General features: G+C 47.1%; 1 protein-coding gene across 6 annotated transcripts in view; it reads right to left on the minus strand.

Annotated features, from left to right (window-relative positions):
• Window positions 1–1,494: 1,494 nt before the first annotated feature.
• Window positions 1,495–19,138, minus strand: part of REEP1 (receptor accessory protein 1) — a 100,956-nt gene continuing 83,312 nt past the window's right edge. For 3 of the 6 annotated variants that reach the window (XM_072767107.1, XM_072767108.1, XM_072767109.1), the window contains exons 6-9: window positions 16,157–16,334; window positions 12,061–12,096; window positions 6,824–6,975; window positions 1,495–4,563 (exon numbers count right to left, since the gene is read on the minus strand). In XM_072767107.1, the coding sequence (XP_072623208.1) occupies window positions 4,492–4,563; window positions 6,824–6,975; window positions 12,061–12,096; window positions 16,157–16,334 (438 nt within the window). In that variant the 3' untranslated portion in view covers window positions 1,495–4,491. Of the gene's footprint in view, window positions 4,564–6,823; window positions 6,995–9,125; window positions 12,097–16,156; window positions 16,335–19,138 lie in introns of all 6 variants that reach the window. The other 3 variants (XM_072767110.1, XM_025994400.2, XR_012003134.1) reach the window with 2 other exon arrangements.

Genomic DNA, 19,138 nt, shown 5'->3' on the forward strand with positions numbered 1-19,138 from the left:
CCAGCATGAGGATGGATATATATATATATATATATATATATATAACTTATCCTCATATCAGCCTTGCAGGGGAGATACTATATTTTTGAATTTATTTATTTTTTAGTAATCTATATACTCAACATGGGGCTCAGACCCATGATCCCGAGATCAAGAGTCTCACTCTTCCAACTAAGCCTGTCAGATGCCCAGGAAGATACTATTTATCCCTGTTTTATATTTAAGGAAACTGCAGTTTATACAGGGTTAAATAAATTACCCGAAATATAGCTAATAAGTCACAGAACCTAAGTCTAACATCTTGGAATCCTGTGCATTTCCCAGAGCCTTTCCACATGAAAATTAATATCTAAATCAATAAGTGACTATAATCTAGCACCATAATACTAAATACTTTTTCATGACACTATACCAAGTCAGCCTTTAAATCATAGCTTTGCTTTTCTGTTCTCAGCTCTTAACTTGGTAGTCTCAGTTCTGTTGCCATTGGACTTGGCTCAGTAAATGAATAAATGAATGGATTTTCAGCCTTTCCATCTCTTCATCTTCCTTTCAGCCTTCTGAATGTGCTTCCTTACCAGCTGCTGCTGTATTTTATAGCCCTCATGTCAAGCATACAGAATATGACTATAAAGGCAAAGAAAATGAGGGTTTCGTTTTGATGTTTCAAATTTTAAATGCCCAAGTCTTTGTGGCCACCCAATGAAGATTATATGTGCCTGTTTATATATATGTGTGTGTATATATATATATATTATATGTGCCTGTTTATATATGTGTGTGTGTGTATATATATATATATATATATATATATATATATATATTTTTTTTTTTTTTTTAAGATTCTATTTTAGAGAGAGAGAGCACATGAGCAGGGGGTAGAGGAGGGAGAGGGAGAAGTAGATTCTCTGCTGAGCAGGGACCCCAATGTGGAGCTCCATCCCAGGAGCCTGAGATCATGACCTGAGCTGCAGACGCTTAACTGACTGAGCCAGCCAGGCACCCCCATATATGTATTTTTCAAGTAAATTCTGCACCCGGGGAGATCAAGAATCGCATGCTCTACCAACTGAACCAGCCAGGCACTCAGTCTGTAGTCAAGGGTTGCAGTGATGTAAAGGACATCCACACCCCCCAGTGTGCCTCTATACCTACCACCCTCTTACCATGAAGGGAAAACAGACCTAATTTTCTGTTTGCAGAATTAAAACTGCCTACCTCATGAACTTTTTTTTTTTTTTTTTTCAGCTACAGTTTCCTCTGGGGACTTTTCAAGTGTAAAACATAGTACCAGGTTTAAACTTATGTAATCAACTGGTTTTCAAAACACTCATTTGATTCCCCCTACCCCGTGCAACATTTCTATGCAGTAGACACGGGGCCAAGGTACCAGGCAAGTTAGGGACTGACTACTCAGCTTCTAATTCTAGCTACCTTCCACATTTTTTAAAAAAAAGTATTTTCTCTTTTCTCGTAAGATCAACATTACAAAGATTTTTTTTTAAAAGAAAAATGTTAAGACTTTATTCAAGATATATATCAGGCATTATAACAAAACAGCAGAACTTCAACCTTTGGAATACTGTAATTTTACACCCTTTGATGCACAGTCCAGTATACTATTTTATTACAGATCATTCTATAGGGACTACAGGAAATAAACTAGAGAAATTGCACGGTCACCATCCAGAAGGTCAACTCTCTGAGTGTGTGCTGTTGGAGAATGAAGCCCATCCTCTGCCATGTCAAATACTGTGCAAGGTGAGGACTAGGAGATACTCAGCAGTGATCATGGTGGACGAGCACTGTTATCACAAACACACAGACAGTTTACTGTAGAGAACACACATTTCAGAGGCCAGTGAAGTGAGCAAGCTATTCACACAAAGCCAGGAGGGATTATGACGAAGTTCCCCAGTGTCTAAGTACACCACCACATCTCCCCTCCTCAGAAACACAACAGGTGCCCAATGGCAAATAACTAAAAGTTATTACATGAAAATTACAGACTTTTGAGCTAGCATTTTGTAAACAGCCTGTGTCTGTAAATCAGCAAATTAAAAATGTTCAGTTATATCCTCTAGACAGAACACCACACCACTACATGTACACTTTGAGGCATTCACATTTTATATCAGTCCATACACAAATATACAGCTTGTTGGATAAGTAAACACATTTTGCCAGAAATATGACAGCTGCTCTCATTTGTACAGTGAGTGTTTTTAAGAGAGAAACCAACTCCCTAATCAACACTTGAAGGAACAATAGTTACATTTACATTAAGACAGCAGTTTGGATACCTTTATATTTTTTTAAATCTTAAATGAGAAGTAATACAGCATGTCTGAGAGTAGAGTGCTTCAAACTTGTTTTTGGCATAGTTGAGTGCAAACTTGATAGCTTGTACTTGTTAAAACTTTACATCGTAAAATGGTGAAAATATAGTTTGTTCACAAAGGATCTCTGCTGCTAAAGGCATTTGTTTTTTTGGCAAAAAAAAAAAAAATTGCTTAAAGTTAAGCTGCTTCTGGTAATTCTGGGTACTCCCAACTAACAGGTAAATACATTTAAAGCAGATATATTTCCTCTGAAACCATTCAGTGAGCGTGAAGAAACAGATGTTCTGTCTTCTCTAAAGGGTTTAGGTATTGGTGGGTGTGGGGCACAGACAGTGAAGAGCCCTCTGAACCACAAATTTGCTCTTAGGTTTATTTTCCTAAATCCTGTTGTAAATCACAAAGTCACCCTCAGAGGAATTGTGGGAAGAAGGGACTTAAATATGCATATCTGGCAACAATCAACTTCAGGTAAAACCCTTTCTCAGGTGGCAGAGATCCAGCCAGTGTGTCATCAGCAAAGACTACTTATATATGTTCATGCAGCTCAGTCATGAAACGGTCTTTAACTGGGCCAGTTTAAATCTGGTTGACAGTAAGTTCTAAGTGGTACATAACACTAATTCTCTAATCTTCAGGGCATATCTATGAACAAACACAATCGAATTATTATAAGTGACTGGGTTGTGACCACTGCATGCATTACACTGAAAGAAAACACCAACTTTAAGCACGAATATACAAGTCCTACATTTAGGCTCAGCTCTCCGAGAGGGGGGGAGCTACCTCAGATCACAATGCTATCTAAACCAGATTCCTCTTTTCAGGTAAAGTTCTCGGTCTAAACAGAGAATCCCTTCAGCTAGCGCTCTATTCTACCAAGCAATCCCTGCTTGCATACGATGTCCAGTGAGACATGGAGTGCCTGTGAGGGCGCGACGTCTCTCGCTCACATTCTGCACAAGCCAGGAAGGGAACAGAAGGATGTGAGCCACAGCTGCCCAGGAAGCTGAGCAGTAAGCCAGTCAGTAAACATCTCAACCTCTGAAACCTTTCTAGAACCCAGAGTTTGGACAAGTGTCTCAGAATATTTAATGATGTATTTGAAACATAGTTTTAGGTTTGGGTTGGGTTGGGTTGACTGATTGGTTTTTGCTTAGTATTCTCTTAATCAGGTTGCTCAGATTATAGACTCCTCTACCTGGGGAAACAAGTCACAGAACTGGTTACTATGAAGGAGAAACAGTCATTCGTCCAACACTTTTGGAACACTCAAATGATTCCTCTCAACAGCCCTGTGAATTCACATCCCCAGGCAGTTTTACCAAGGGTGAGCCACCTGCCTCAGGCTTTGGTAAATCCCTTGAAAAGATTCAGAAGCTCTTAATCCAGAATCCAGGGGGAGACAAGCTTCTTGTGATTTCTCTTATTCTGGGCTGCTCCCCTGGTCTCATTACACTCATCTCTGTCATTACGATTTTGTCTCTTCATTCCAAACATCTCTGGTCTATTGACTAAACATCTGTCTGAAGAAGATGGACCATCGTCCTGCAGGGAAAGGGATGTTCCACTGGAGTTGCATTTAGAAGCTTTAGAAGCACATCTGAGACATTCTCTAGAATCAAAATAATTTTTTTACATATCTTGCAGTTTTCTTACATGTCAGAACCCCTGGCAGCCCTTGCAAGTCCATCAGATTAAGCCAAAAGCCATAAATATGTACATCGTAGTCCAAAGTATTAGTACCAAGAACAAAAAAAAAGTTTAAAAAAATTGCTTTGTCTGCATTTACAGGACTAAAAACGAAGTATGCAACAAATAAATTACAAATGTACATCTCAGCAGTGTGAGGGTGATCTCTTCTATTTCTAAAAACACACTACTGGCAATCCAATTGTGGGAAATTACTAACCTTAGAAGTCTTAAAGGTCACACCTCCCCACCCCCACACTACCTTTCCCTTTAGCCTCTCCCCAGCAAAATAAAGGAAAATAAAGATCTTAAAAGTGTAAGAGGGGAGAGAGAAAAGGCTATGTCTGTGAGGCTGCACACTCAAAACACACCAGCTTGCAGATTTCTATGTTATTAGTGACTAGCTCTTTAAGGCAGAGAAGAAACATTCTGTGGGTCCGGTGCTGTTGGCTCATCTCACTCACGTGGTTTCAGTGGCTGAGGATGAGGTACTTTTCTTCCTAAAGCGGGATCGAAGAACTCTAGGCGGTGCCTGGCAGAGAAAATAGAAAAAGGCATTCCTCAATTTGGTGTAAGCATGGAGCCTTTTGTGGTGAGCACCTGTGTGGGTTTGTGTTGAGACACACAGCTCCTTTGGCCACACCCACATATGTGTGAGGCAGCTGGCTGGGAATCAGGGTCACACCCCAAGCATCCCATGCTGAGCCAGCTGAGAAGACAGGTGCCTCCCTCTGTCTTTATGCTCTCCCAAGTTCCGGGGTCTTCCTGGTGAATGGTTGCACAGAAGGATGACACAACTTTCTTGTTTCTGCCTTGGGAGCAAAATGATCCTAACAAGTGACTCAGCAGATAAATCCCCCTGACCCCCCAATCTCTTCCCTTGTTCTCATCATTTCCTTTGGAAAGCAGCCTTCTGTTTCCAGGTACATGCCTGAAATTTCTATCACCAAGTTCCCAGTCCTCTTCCTGGATGTGAAATCCTTTAATGTACAGCAGGCTGCACAGCAAAGGGAGACACTGACTGTCCTTAAGTATAAAGGGTTCCACCCCATCTCCCCTACAAATGGCTACCAAGGATGGGGAGCCCTCCTTCCAGGGAACACACAAATCACAGAAGTTACTTCTGCAATGAAAGAAAAGGAAACCTCTGTCCTGGCACAGCACTCTAGGCTGGGGGTAGGGGCAGGGCAGGGTGGGGGCAGTGACACAGCTGGCCCCAAACTACTCTCAACCCCTGTCTCTCTCCACTAACTTTTTCTGTGGTACCCTTCTATACCTCTGTTCCTTTGGACCCAAAGCCCTTCCCTCCCTTCTCCATCTTCCTATTTAGGACCCAGCTCAAAAGTCACTCCTGAGCCCCTCTGGCCACAGCCTTGACACACATACCCAGAGTCACCTTCTCATAGGGTTTTGCACATGAGAGGACATCAGGACTTTGCACCCATGGTGGAGTGTGCTTGATCTGCTCCCTGTTTCTCCCTCTACACTGTGAACTCCCCAGGGGCCAGGCCCACCTTTGCTGCTTCCCAGTAAGTAGTTCAGTGCCTGGAAGGCACACAGACGGGAGGGAGGAGGAAAGTGAGAGAACAAAGCAGGAAATACAAAGCTCTGGCCTTCCACATCCTGAGTCCTCAGGACACTTTTCTGATTAGGAAATGTCTACCAGCCACCTCTGGATACAGTAAAAGAAGAATCAGAGAAATCTAACTTTTGGTAACCTGTCTCAGGCTAATGAAACAGTAAAGCAGGTTGTGCAGCTTTAACAAAACAAAACCAGAATGGTACAAAGGCTCAGACTCTACGATGTTTTGGGCACTTTCCTTGTGAGAGCTGAGCCCCTACCCCCAGCACAGGCCTTCCAGGCTGTGATGGACAGGGCACACCCAGAACATCTTTTACCAAAACCTCTAACTTCAAAACTGACCCATAGGGGCCCCACCCTGGAAATGAATCTGATGAACTCACGTACACTCAGTGGTGATAACCACGATCTGAGTCTGAAAGGGACCGATAGGCCATGGTGCTTGAGTAGGCAAACATTTCGGTGCATTCCCTCATCTAAGTCTCCCAAAGGTCTCTATGTTGAGGATAGGGGAACTTGCCTCAGATGGACTCTCAGGCCACAGTATTCAGCAGATGGGCCACAGGAGAGGAGACGCGAGGGGCAGAGAGGAAGACTCGGGGGTCCCCAGTTCAGCCAGCTCCACACCTGGACCCGAGCCTGGTGACTCCCTGTCCACATCACAAAGCAAGGCCCCAGAGGCTTTAGGTTTGGGCCTCCCATCCACATCCTCAACTGGCCAGAGTACATGTATCTAGTATAACTGGTTCGGGTCATTTTGGAGGGCTGTGCCCTTTCACTAACATGTCATCAGGATCTGCTTTGTACCAGACACCATCACTGTGTCTTGGAGATATAGTGACAATCAGCTTTATTTATAGAAACCTGTCAAGTAACACATTTCCTGCCCCTAAGACACACATTTGGGGTGCTTTTCATTCACATACCATCTCAGGTTAGTGGTTGCAGATTTTTCATTTTTATTTTAGGTACTATATCACCTCTCTTATTTCTAAATAAAATGAGCAGAGTCCTTTTTTGCCTCTTGGCAGGTATCTGGATGCTATCTAGTGGTCTGTCCTGTTTGTTTGATGGAGAGAGGTCTTCCTACCCCAGGCCCTTGGGAGATGCTGGATGTCCCAAGAGCTGCCAATCCTAGGACCCCCAAATCTCCAGTGCAAAGCCCTTGTGGGAACACATACTCCAACCCGTGGCCCCAGACATTGTGTACCTCCAGGGGAAACTCCGTCTTTCGAGGCGCCTTATACTTGTACATGAAATCCAGCAGGTCTTCCTCCTCCTCATCGGAAAATGCCAATGGGTTTTGGACCTGGTGGGTCTCCCAAGCCTTCACACCACCCTCATTCACATCTCCCTCAACCACTTAATGTCCATTTAAAATCTATACAAAGGAGACAAAGTACAGCAGGGAGGGATCAATGTAGAAAGGAGCAAGGAAGGGCAGGCAAGGTCAAGGTTAGGTACACAGCACCACAAGCCTGTTAGGAAAGCCAAGGTCCCTGCATCTGAAGAAGCAGCCAGCATCCTCTGGGCCTCCCTGCAGGGTGGTCCCAGGCTGTGAGGGTGCAACTGGAAGTGGGCAGGCACTGGGCACAGGAGGTTCCAGAACCTACTGATAAGCTACCAAGGGAGGTGGGGGTACTGCAGCCCCAGGAGAAGGAAGACGCTGTCTTAGCTGAGAGGTGTCAAGCCCTGCAGCTGAGACCTGTGACACCACACTCAAGAATGCTCAGGGAAAGAATCTCTTCTAGAATGGATATGCAGTGATTTCAGAGGGGCCTGGCAGTTTCCTCTATTCCACAGACACGCTATGTTGACAGTGCCTTACACTTGCATATTTAGCTCCAAGTGCTTTTTGAGATAGGATGTCAAATGCCAGGAAGCCTTAAGAGAGAACCTTAAGCAAAGCTATGTAGATTTTTCATTTCCAAGGTCAAATCCCAGAGAAGCAAAGAAACCTAGTGGAAAGAGGATCTGGGAATACCCTTTCCCCCAGATGACAGCAAGACCTTGATTAAATCCACAGGGAAAACTCCAGAATTAATTCATGTCGTTGAATGCACGGTATTTTTTAAAACGTTCCATGCTTAAGCGTATATTCCATGTCGTCTGGCCAGGTGGTCCTATTTTAGTCGAGATATAAAATATTTCCTGCACGTACCCAGCTTATCTGACACTCAAAGAGATAGCATTCTATGTTTCATTATGTTTCATATAATTGTGTTTACCTAGAATCACAGACTATAGGGGGCCCTCAGATCATCTGGTTAACCAACCCCAAGGCCTGCAGAAAGAAAGTAGAACTCTTTCTGGAACACCCTGCTACTGCTCCTAAAAAGTCAGTCACCAAATGTGTTTCCTCCACCACCAGGGGACTCGCTAGACTATAACACAGCTCCAGACTTAACCAGGTGTGGGTTAGGTTAAGTAAACTAACAGGAGACCCTCTAATCTTGAGCAGCTTTTCCAGGTACTGCTGCTGTACTCCCCAACAGCCAGCAGGAGGCAGCACGAGCGCTAGGTTGTCTGAACCACAAACTGCAAAGCTGACTTGTAGTCTGGGAGCACGGGCTCTGACAGCGCCTGGGTAAGGGCCAAGACTTAGACCATTAATCTTCCTTTGATTTTTTATTTATTTTTTATTTTTTTATTTTTTATTTTTATTTTTATTTATTTTTGCTCCGTGCATCCCCCAACCTGGGTGGTGGGATGAGGTTAGCTTATCTCTGGCCCTGTCCTAGGCAGAATACTGACATCATCGTTGAGTTTAGTTCTCAAGTCAGACCTTGACACCGTCCACAGAGAAATTCCTTCTGGACACAGATACCTCCTGCCTAACAGGAGGAAAAAGAAACAAGCCTGCGTAGAGCCAAAAGGCCTCAGCCTAGGGCAGAAACCACAGAAGCAGCCTGGCCAGCTCTGCCCCAGCACGAAACTGCATCCTAGGAGCAGACTCGGGGACTGGTTTGAGTGCCTCTGCACACGTGGTTCCCTCCAAATCTTGGTCCAGGGTTTTCCCTGCGCTGTTGCTATCCACTCCTTAATACTCTGATCACTCCCAGAGACAACTCTCGTGCAAGCTCATGGCCATAGCCATCACCTCCAAGCCTCAGGTGATGGCAGCCAAGGCCTTGGGCCTGCAGAGCTGCCACCCTAGTGCCCAAGGTGGGGTGGCCTCTAGGAAAGCAGGAGTCCCTGCTCTCTGCCGCAGCCTTGGCCGACATTCCGACATTCCTATTAGCAAGTGTGTCAGCAGGACTAAAGTAGGCTGGCAGGTGGCTCTACCTCTTCTCTGTGTGGTGGGGAGGGCAGGAGGAAGAAACTGGACAAGTCTCAGAGCCCTGGGAGGCCTGAGTAGATGAGTCTGCACCGAGCCCAGGCCGCTCTACCCCCGTCGTGCCAAACAAACCCCCAGGTTAGCCAACACATCCCACACAGCACACATTAGTGGGAGCCATTCACGGAAGTCAGCAAACGTGTTGAAGGAGAGCACGCCCATCTGGAACACTTACGTCCGCGTCGCCGACAGCCGCCGAGGAGAAAGAAAACAATATTCTGTTAGGGAAAGGTCTTTCCGGATGAAACGATGAAACTTGTAGGCACGTGTGAGCTTGTGGGACCACGCCCAGGTCCACACCCAGACACACCGCCCTCACTCCTCACGCTAGGACGGCTCCTGCTGCTATTGGAGGAAACTTGGGCTGCCCTGGACCACACTCAAGGCCAATTCTCCCCGCCTCTCTCGCTCGCTCTCTCGCTCTCTCCCTCTCTCTCGCTCTTTCACTGGGATGAGTAAAAAGCATGACTTTGCTTTTTAATATGATGTCCCACACACTTTTTTTTAAAAAGGAAAAATGTGCATCTCTATGACTTAACTCTGAGCAGTAATACAGACTTCAGTTCTACATTACATCAAGGCAGGTAGAGAGAAGAGGGAGGAGAAAGGGCAGCTGGGCAGGAAGGAGAGAGAATAACAAAGAGACCCATGCCTGAAACAACAGGGAATCCACTGACAGAGGGACAGGAATGGAGCCGAAGGGGGAGAGAATGTTCTTCTGGGGTCTGAGATGTACAGATGAAAATCATCTCAAGGGACCAGGAGTACCCTCTGACCAAAGTGTCTGTGACCCCCTGAAATCCTCTCCCACCCAGCACCCTTCATTTGCAGAGATCGCCATACTTTATGGAGGGGACTGAGGCCTGGGGACTTTCTCACCATCACAGAGGGACCTAGTATAGATGAACCCAGTTCCTTGCAAGTAGACCTGAGGGAAACTGGGAAGTATGGGGAGAACTCTGGGACACTGGGTGTTAGAAGGCCCGAGAAAGGGAGGGCTGGGGCAAAGACTCCCAGATCACAGCTCTGAACAAGGCCACCCTAGCTGGAGGCCTCACCCCACCAGCCTGCTGCTCACTCGCCAATGTCTCCATCCCCACAGCTTCCCTGGGGGCGTGGGAGAGGCAAAGTGTACTCAATCCCTACAGTCAACTGCAATTCTATTGAAATGCACTGGAAATGCAGCCTCTAATCTGGAAACCCTCGGAGGTCACCAGACAGCACAGGAATGAATGAGGAAGGAATGGAGGAGAGGGCAGCTTTATTTTCCCTGGTTCCCCAAGGGATAATATCACAGAATTAGAGGCTTTCAGAATGGCTCACAGAATTTACAAACTCAAAATTGGTGAATTGTGAGAAATAATCACAGTCGCCTGAGGTGGCTGGGAGCTCAAGGTTGGTCCCTGTGAACCAAGTCCAAATACTAGCCTCTAGCGCAGCAATGCAACCCCTCCATTCCTTTCTTTTTAAAATCGAGATATGATTGACATGTAACATGTTAGTTTTAGGTGTACAACAGAATCACTTGAGATATATATACACACACACACACATTATATAGACCAGTATGTGTATCTGTATATCTGTCTCTCATGTGGACTGGGAGGCCTCTGAGGCACACAGGGCTGATCAGTTAGACACCCCCCACCCACTGTCCACTTGCTTCACTCTTTTGACTGTCAGTTCACTTTGGGTTTATGGTCTCCCAGACCCCCAGGTCTTATATAGACTTTCAAAAGCCTTAGAGAAGTCTCATAAATGAAGAAATGAAGGGAAACCAGGACAATTCTGAAAACACAGCTCATGCCCCCTGCTCTTACCACTGTGGGAGAGATGGACGGCCATGCCTCAGTGGCCCGGGTGCTGGGGACACGGGCAGTAGCGCAGTAGCGAGGACCTTGCCTCCCCCCTCTCTCTCCTTCCCTCATGCCGACTGGCAGTTGGAGGGGTGTCCTTCTGCCCTTGGAGTCAGAGGCAGCTCTGCCATGGGGGGCACTCCCCATGGCAGGTGAAAGGGGAGGTGGGCCAGTCCAGCACCATCCCCCTGTCAGAATGTGCCTAGTCAAGGTTAGGGCAACAGCAGGAGCAGGTCAGGAGAGAACATAGCCAAGGCGGGGTGGCCATGGCTACACCTTCCTCTCAGGAAGGGCAGCAGCAGGAGTCCCCATCCAGGCCTGGGAAATGCCAGGCTCCTCCCCTTTCCCTGAGGTTTCCTGGCTGCTTCCGGCTATAATAAAAAGCCTTTTCACAGACATTTTTCACAACCACTTAGTGAGGTGAGGAAGCGGGATCTTTAGGTCTATTTTAAGATGAGGAAATCAAAGCTCAGCATGGTTAGGTGGTTCACACACAATTCCATAGCTAGTGAGTGGCAAAGCAGAACCAGGGCTCCCTTGGCTGCACCTGGACCAAAAACTCTGAACTATAGGGAGGAACTATCGTCCTCTGTCGCTTCAGAGGACCTGGGTAGGTTCCCACGTCCTCATCACCAGAGCACAAGGAAATATGACCCTGTGGTGGTTCTTTGATATTCCTCTCTTCAAGAGGTGGAGATGGATCCCCCTCCCCTTGAGTGTGGGGTGAACCTAATGGCTCACTTCCAACAAACAGAAGAAGACAGAAGTGGTGGTGTGTGACTTCAAAGTCTAGGTCCTATCCTAAAACACACTGTGGCTTCCTGCATGTCCTCTCTATTGGATCACCCACTTTTGGTGAAGCCAGTCACCATGTTGTAAGGACTCTCAAGCAGCCCCAGAGACACCCATGTGGGAAGAACCTGAGCCTGCAGCCAGTAGCCACAAGAGAAGCATCTTAGGAGTGGATCCTCAAGGTTCAGTCAAGCCTTCAGATGACTACAGCCCTGGCTGACATCTTGACTATAACTCTTAGCAGACTCTGACCCAGAACCACCTATTTAAGCTGCTCCTGAATTCTTAGCCTGCAGATGCTGTAAGAGAATACAGGTTTGTCATTTTAGGTGGTTAACCTCCTGACTCCCCCCAGACTATGCAGCCGAAAGGGAGCCCCAAGGTCAGGTACCAGCTTATGGTTAGAACCTCCTCCTGAGGCAAGAGTCCAGCGCACCGCACAGAGGCTGGCTGCTTACTCACCTTTCCGGGTCCTGCAGGTAGAGCAGCAGGTACACACTGTGGGGATGGGGGACATCATCAGTGATATCCCTCACTTGACAGGAGCTAGCCCCAGACAAAAAGGGAGGACCCAGTGAGGTGTGGGATTCCAGTGTGTTCAATATAGGGGTCCCAGGGATGTGGGTCTCTGTAGAGACACCAAGGTAGAGGATGAGATCATTCCAGCTTCAGCTTCCTCTCAGGTGCTAGAAAATGCCCTTGCCTGGCCCACAGAGGTCAGTCCTTGTGTCCTCTGAGAAATAAATCCAACCACACCTGCCCACACAGCCCTCCTCTCTATGCCTTCCAGTTCCAAATGACCTCCAGGAAACCTTCTCACTGCCGCCCCAGAGTGCTTAGTGTCAGTCATTTGGTCAAAGACCTAATTGGCTGTTGCCTTGCAAATTCCACTGGTCTGGGTGAACAACTGGGCCTTGGTATACAGCAGGTGCTTACTAAATACATGGTGACCGAGTATCTCCAAATTCATGGAAGGCAAGGATCATTCTTTTAACATCCTCTGCACCGTTCCTGGGTTCAATGCCAAGCTTTCAATAAATGGTGTCTAACAAAATTCTATGAGGGAGGGAGGGCAATGTGTTCCTGGAAACTCCATATTGTTATTTTACACCATAGGCCATGTCTTTTTGTTTTATATACACTGTTACATAATATCTCAGTTGGCTTTGTACTTTTCTCACTAGGCATCATGTTCTCAAGATCTGCCTGTATGTACATTGAAACTGTTGCCTCTGCCCAACTACGAATACAACTCCATGGGGTCTAGCCACCACTTCTTACCTGTCCGCTGCCAGGCTGCCTTCAACAACTGCCACCTGTCCAGGGTTTGCAAATTCTTGTTTTCTCTCCTTACAACCCTAAGATCTAGGCTGAGTAGGGATAACCGTACCTTCTTCTCAGAGGAGAAAGCTGAAGGGAACTGTGCTCATCTTCTGTGCCGAGCTCAAATTCTCTGGTAGTGATCACCTGGGGTATCATTCTGAGAGAGGGTCAGAGGATGAACCTACACCCAGTGGGAGCAAATCTGGCAACTGCCTGGCAATGTCTGCCTTGCTAGCACAGCATCTGCTGCTCTGCAGAGGCCCACGGTCACCCTGCCAGGATGGAAGCCCAGACTCGGGCCCCACCTGACCATGCCCAGTGTCTAAGGCCCACACAGCCAGTGAGGGAGGGGACACGAGCCCTTTGTAACTGGGCCTCTTTGCCAGACTTCCTTCCAGGCACCTCGATCCCCAAATGCTCCAGAGCCTCTATTTTGAGTGCTTCTGCCCCAAACCCTGGCCCTGGGTCATCTTTCACCTATCTGTTTTCCTGAGAAAACTTTTATTTTAGGCCCCAGAACAGCTGGAGGGAGTGCCACATAATCCCTGCCCTCCCTGCTGGGTCAGCATCTCCCTTCCCAGTCCTGAGAATCACAGGTGCTGTGGTCAAGGGCGAGCAGTGGGGAGCACAGGTGGGTTGCAGCCTGTTGCAGCACGGTGGCGGGTTCTCTGGTTCTCCATGAACTCCCCCAGCTGGCATCCAGAGTGACCCTCCTGCCTCCTGGGGTGTGGCGGAGGGCAGCGGGCATCGCTGCTAATGTAAGGCAGCAGGCCAGCACCAAAACAAAGCATCCCAAACCCATTTCTATCTAGTGCTGGTCTGGGAAAATGGTCAAAGCCCAGGAGATGCTTCCCATTGCCTTCAGACCTTACCAGAATTCTCCCCTCCCCAAATTCTGAGGCTGCCCTAAATAATACACCAAGGAGGGGTCTAGGCAGAAGGCCTGGATCTGGTCCTGTGTGGACTTAGCACAGTCCACGACCTCTCTGAGTCTCTCATAACTTCCTCCACCTGGCTCACTTTATAATGACAACATAGAATCTATGACAACATAGAATCATTCAACTTTGGTTTGGGCCTTTCCAGTGTCAGGCACCTCGCAAGGCAGCCCATTTCCCTCTTGGACATTTTCCTATTACAAAGTGCTTTCAAAGGTGAATAAGATTATAACAGGAACAATAATAGCAGCTATTATATAGAGTGCCAGACATGATCCTAAGCACTTTTACAGGATTAGCTTACACTCAAATCCTTAAGATGACCCTACAAAAGGGTATTATTATTCCTTGTATACAGATACAGAATCTGAGGTTCAGAGAGGGTAAGAGCTAGCCCAGGTCACACAGCTAGTAAGCAGCTGCCCCCTTGGAACTTTACCCAACTTTATCCCATTGGTTCCCGCTCTGCCTCTGAGCCTCACAGAACTGGGACCTGTTTTTCTTCCAAATAACATTTTTCATTTGAGGCTCTATAGCCAATAAGCCGGGCAAAGGTAGAGGTAATACCTAATTCCAGTTCCTATTCATATTTCTGAGACAGTGCCCAGTAAGTCAGAAGCTGTAGATGCTCCAGGAAACCTAGTCGGTCAATGGGTGAGACCCAGGGGGCACTGGCCCAGGAGTCAAGAGGCCCCAGGAGAATGCCAATCAGTGGGTGACCCTGGTGACCATTCCCTTTGCTGTGGCTCTGTCTCTTCATTGGTAAAACCTGAGGGTTAGACTGAATGATCCCTGAGGTTCCTTCCTGCCTGGCCTTCTGGGAGTCCATTCTAAATTCACCTGGGGGAGGGTTCATTCAGGAGATAACCTCACCCCTACAGCCAAACTTCTACCTTCCCAACCCTGCCAGAGTTAAAACATTTCCCTTCCTACAAAAAAAGCCACGATATTCAAACCTGGGGCCAGGATAAAGTGGGATATTTGTCAGAAGGGAGGAAACTGATGGACATCTGCCCTGGGTGTGTGCTGTTCTCTCCCTGGCGGGGCATGTGAGTCATCATTCCTAGGGCAGCCATGGGGCCTCTTCTTTCCCACTCCTGTCCATGACCCCCCAAATTCAGCTGGGGTCCTTGAGGCTTGGGGCCAAGATGCCCCCTGCAGGGTACACCTCATGGCACAGGGTCAGAGTCCAGGTGGCTGGCATGGCCCTGTTTCTATGTTTAAGAGCAGGGTAGCCACCAGACACATATCACAGCCACAAGCTTCAAGAAGGTGGTCCAATTCCCATCCATGAGGCTCACTTTTCCACCAAGGGTGAGCAACAGAAGTGGCAATCCAGAGCTATCTCCTTCCCCCCTTCACCATGAACCCAGCAGTGCTCAGCTCCTGAGAGCCAAGGTCTCCGAATCTTTCCAAGGAATGGTCTGGGAAGATGTGAGTCCTAGCCCAGGTCCCTACCCCCCCATTCCATACCCGTGCCCTCTGTAAGCCTGAAACCCACCAATGGATCAGACACCAGTGGGTCACAAACATGACTGCACCTCCACACCACCACATATCTGGGTCTCATCCCAGACTTACCAGATCCTCTGGGGATGGGCTCAGGACTCTGCATGTTTAACAGGGTCCCCAGGCCGATCCTCATGCAAGCAACCTTATGCAAGGCATTTGACAACCAGAGGTAGACATTGGTGATAGAGGTGTGGTTTCCATAAAGCCATGGCCTCCGCAGGAATCAGACCTCAGAGCTAGTATGGCCCATGGCACATAGCAGCTGAGGGTTAGCATGGTGAATGGGGACTCAAGGATGGGAAGAAATGGTAGAGTGGGGAGAGAGGACAGGAAACATTTATGTAGGGCACAGGGATCACAAGAGCCATAAGTCCTGGGTGGGTAGGAGGAGACATTCAGGTGCTCAAGACAGGGAAGCCCTCCTGGGAGTATAGGGTCAGACAAGAAGAGAACAAAGAAAGCTGCCTTGGTCCAGGTCCAGCTGTGCCTGTTGCCTCCAGGCTTGGTTCAGGCACCCCAACTATCCCCAAACCCTCAGATAATCAGATGGAGTAGACAAGGCCCTTTGGTGTGGGTGGCCTAATCCTGCCCTTGGTCAGAGTCCCCAGGCCAAGCCTCCCATCTGGGCCTGAGTGGTGCTCTGCTTCTTAGCTGGCCTGGCGTGATCTGATGGACATCTGTGTTGAGGGCAACTCCAGGTTGACATGCCATGTGGTAGACTGGGCCGCTCTCAGCAAAAGCAAGGCCTGGAAACTGGAAAGGGGGAAAAGTGAAATGACACCTACCTGAGCTGCCAGCACTCTCAGAAGCACTTCTGGACATCTTCGGCTGGCCGTGTTTGCCACTGGCGCGCCCAGACCCCGGTGGTGGGGGGCTGGAGGGGGCAGGGGTACCATCACCCCTGATGGTGGTGAGGTCCTGCATGCTGAAGCTCCGGAGTCTCTCCGATAAGGCACCCTGTCCCTGGATACAACACAGGAGGGGGCACACATCAGAGGCCTGCCCCACAGACCACAGGCAGTTGTCGGCAACAGACACAACAAAGGCCAAGAGGGGTTCTACAGTCAGCAAGGTGGAACTCAAGACCTGGAAGGACTCTGCAGAAGGGCAGATGCCTGGTGTACTTGCTGGAAGCACTGAGAGGGTCAAGGTCTGGAATATTCCAGGGCTTCCTGTGGGTCTCAACAATTGTTCCTCTGGCTCCTAGTTCCTTCGTCTCCTTCAGATGCCCACATCACATGATAAACTAGAGCCAGAGACAGACCCAGGGCCAAGGAAATGACTACTGCCTGCAGTTCCTGCTCTTGAGGGGTTGTTTGCTGCTTCTCTGGCTTTACATAAATAAAAATCCCTACATAGCCACATTTTGCTCAATTCCCAGTATACAAGAATCTGGTCAGAAAGATCAAAACCTAATAATCTATGTGTTCAGTCCTTACTCTTTTCAAAAGAAATAAAATTCAGCCAGTATATTTTAAAATGTATGACAACAGCAATTTCTCTTATCTGTTCATGTTACTGTTTATGAGGCACATTTACTTCCACTCTCACATTTGAGCTTCATAAAATACCCAAAAGGTAATGAATCAGGAAGGAAAAAAATGATACTAAGAAAAAAAAAAAAAACCCTGCTGACTATAACCATTTCATATTCTGAGAGAGCCACAGAATTCATCTCAGGGGAAAATTGTTCTTTTGTTTAGGAAAGCAAGACCAATCCATTATACTTATGAAAGGGAAGGTCCTTGCTGTCTGGATGAGAGAATCTGTGTCAGAGTGAAAAGGATCAGAGTGCAGGCTCAGGGAGAGCCGCATTGCCTCAGGGGCGCCTCAGGGGCGCCTCAGGGGCTAGAGAGGGAGCTAGTGTTTGGGGGAGAAGGACTCTGAGAGGGGGCTAGGGGCTGGTCATAGACTGGGGTTACTGAGAACTGGGTTGGGATTTGAGCACAAGGAGACAGGCAAGTAAATAACCACCAAGCAAATAGATGAAGTTGGGCATCATCAGAAATACTGGAGGGTGTGCAGACTTCTCACAGGTACATGGGATGAGGGAGGAGGTATTTTATTTGGATAATGAAGGCAAGAGTAGTCCTACAGGGCTGGAGGTCTTAGGGACAATAAGGCACAACAGATAGAACAGAACCGACAAAGCAGCACAAAATCAGTGGGAACAGCTAACAGGAGGGCTCTGGGTTAGGAGTGGAATTGATGAAACAAACAAGGAGCACAACAGCTTAGTAGGATGCCTTCGACATGATAGAGGGTTTGGAGGACTTTTTTCATTTTACTTAAGGGGGAGGAAAAAAGCAACGAAAATGGCCAGCAAAGCAAAGCACAGCAGTTCACAGAAGTGACTAGTCAAAAAGCCAGTTAGATAAAGGAGTAAATGCAGAATGAGTTCATTAGAGGGAAGGGGGAAAACAAAAGGAGCTTGCAGACAGGTCTAGAAGAAATGTCAGAATAAAAACAAAGATGCATTAAAGTATGAAAAAGATCAGTGCTCAACCCACCAAAGATAAAGAACATCTCTAGGAAACTAACAGCAAAAAAGAAAATTATTTAAATAAACAAATATATACAATTAGAATTTTAAGTAAGAGATAATTGCCCTGGTGGCCTCAGACACCACTCTGCACGATGGTGGCCAAGGGGTTGGAGAGCTTACTTTCTAGACATTAACAACTGTGTGTGTGTGTGGTGTGTGTGTGGGGGGGTGTCGTGCCACCAAAGCCAGGTGGGACTAGCTGCCCAGTATAATCCCCTCCAAAATCTATCAGCCAATGACCCACGATTATTTCATAGGGACTTAAGAGAAATGAGAGGACCACAGAACAAAAATGGATTCTGAAAAAAAGTAATTCAGTGTTAGGTTCACACCCAGGAAAACCACTTACTGGTTCGCTTTCCATCAACCTCTCGTTTGGTCACTTTTAAGAATTATTTATCAAGGACATTCTCTGGGCAAGACACTGGGCTAGGTGTTATTAGGAAACACCAAAAATACAGCTCAATTTTGGACAGAATGTAAATAGACAAATGCACAAATAACCACACAAAGGTGCCATATCAGAAACTACAGAAAGTGAAGATTAAGGGTTCTAGAGTCAGACCCAGAGTCAAATTACAGTCCTAGTACTAATAGCTGGATGACCTCAACCTCTCTCTGCCTCAATATTCATCTCTGCCAAGGAGCATCCACATGGTAAGATTAAGGTGAGAATTACATGAGATTATGCCCATATAATATCCATTATAAAGCCCAGTGTGTAGCAAGCATTCAAGAAATGCCAATTATGATGATGGTGAGGATGATGAGGATGGTGATGAATTCGTATAGTGATAATGGTGGTGATGATATTACTGCCTGAGACACACAGTTGCTGTTGAAATAAAAAATCATAAGACCACATCCGGCCAGCAGGACAAGGAGGGGGCTTCATGACCTCAAACCCAAATAAATGGTCAAGGACTAATTCCATCAATGTGTCTGCCAGCCCTTGCAAATGCTCAGCAATGTATCTGAGAGCAAGCAGCAGCAGGCACCATACATGTGCTTTTCGGCAAAGCACTCAATTCCACTCACAGAAGCTAGCCAGCCTAGCTCCAATATCACTAGCATCATGAAGCTGGAAGTGGCAGAGGTTAGGAAAGAAAAAAGGAAAATAATAGCTCTGTATCAACACAGTCCTGACTCAGGGGTAATCATAGTGGCATGGATACAAGGATATTGAAAACAAATTAGCCTTTATCTGTCAAAACATTCTGAG

This window comes from Vulpes vulpes, chromosome 8 (assembly GCF_048418805.1).
Source record: "Vulpes vulpes isolate BD-2025 chromosome 8, VulVul3, whole genome shotgun sequence".
NCBI lineage: Eukaryota > Metazoa > Chordata > Mammalia > Carnivora > Canidae > Vulpes > Vulpes vulpes.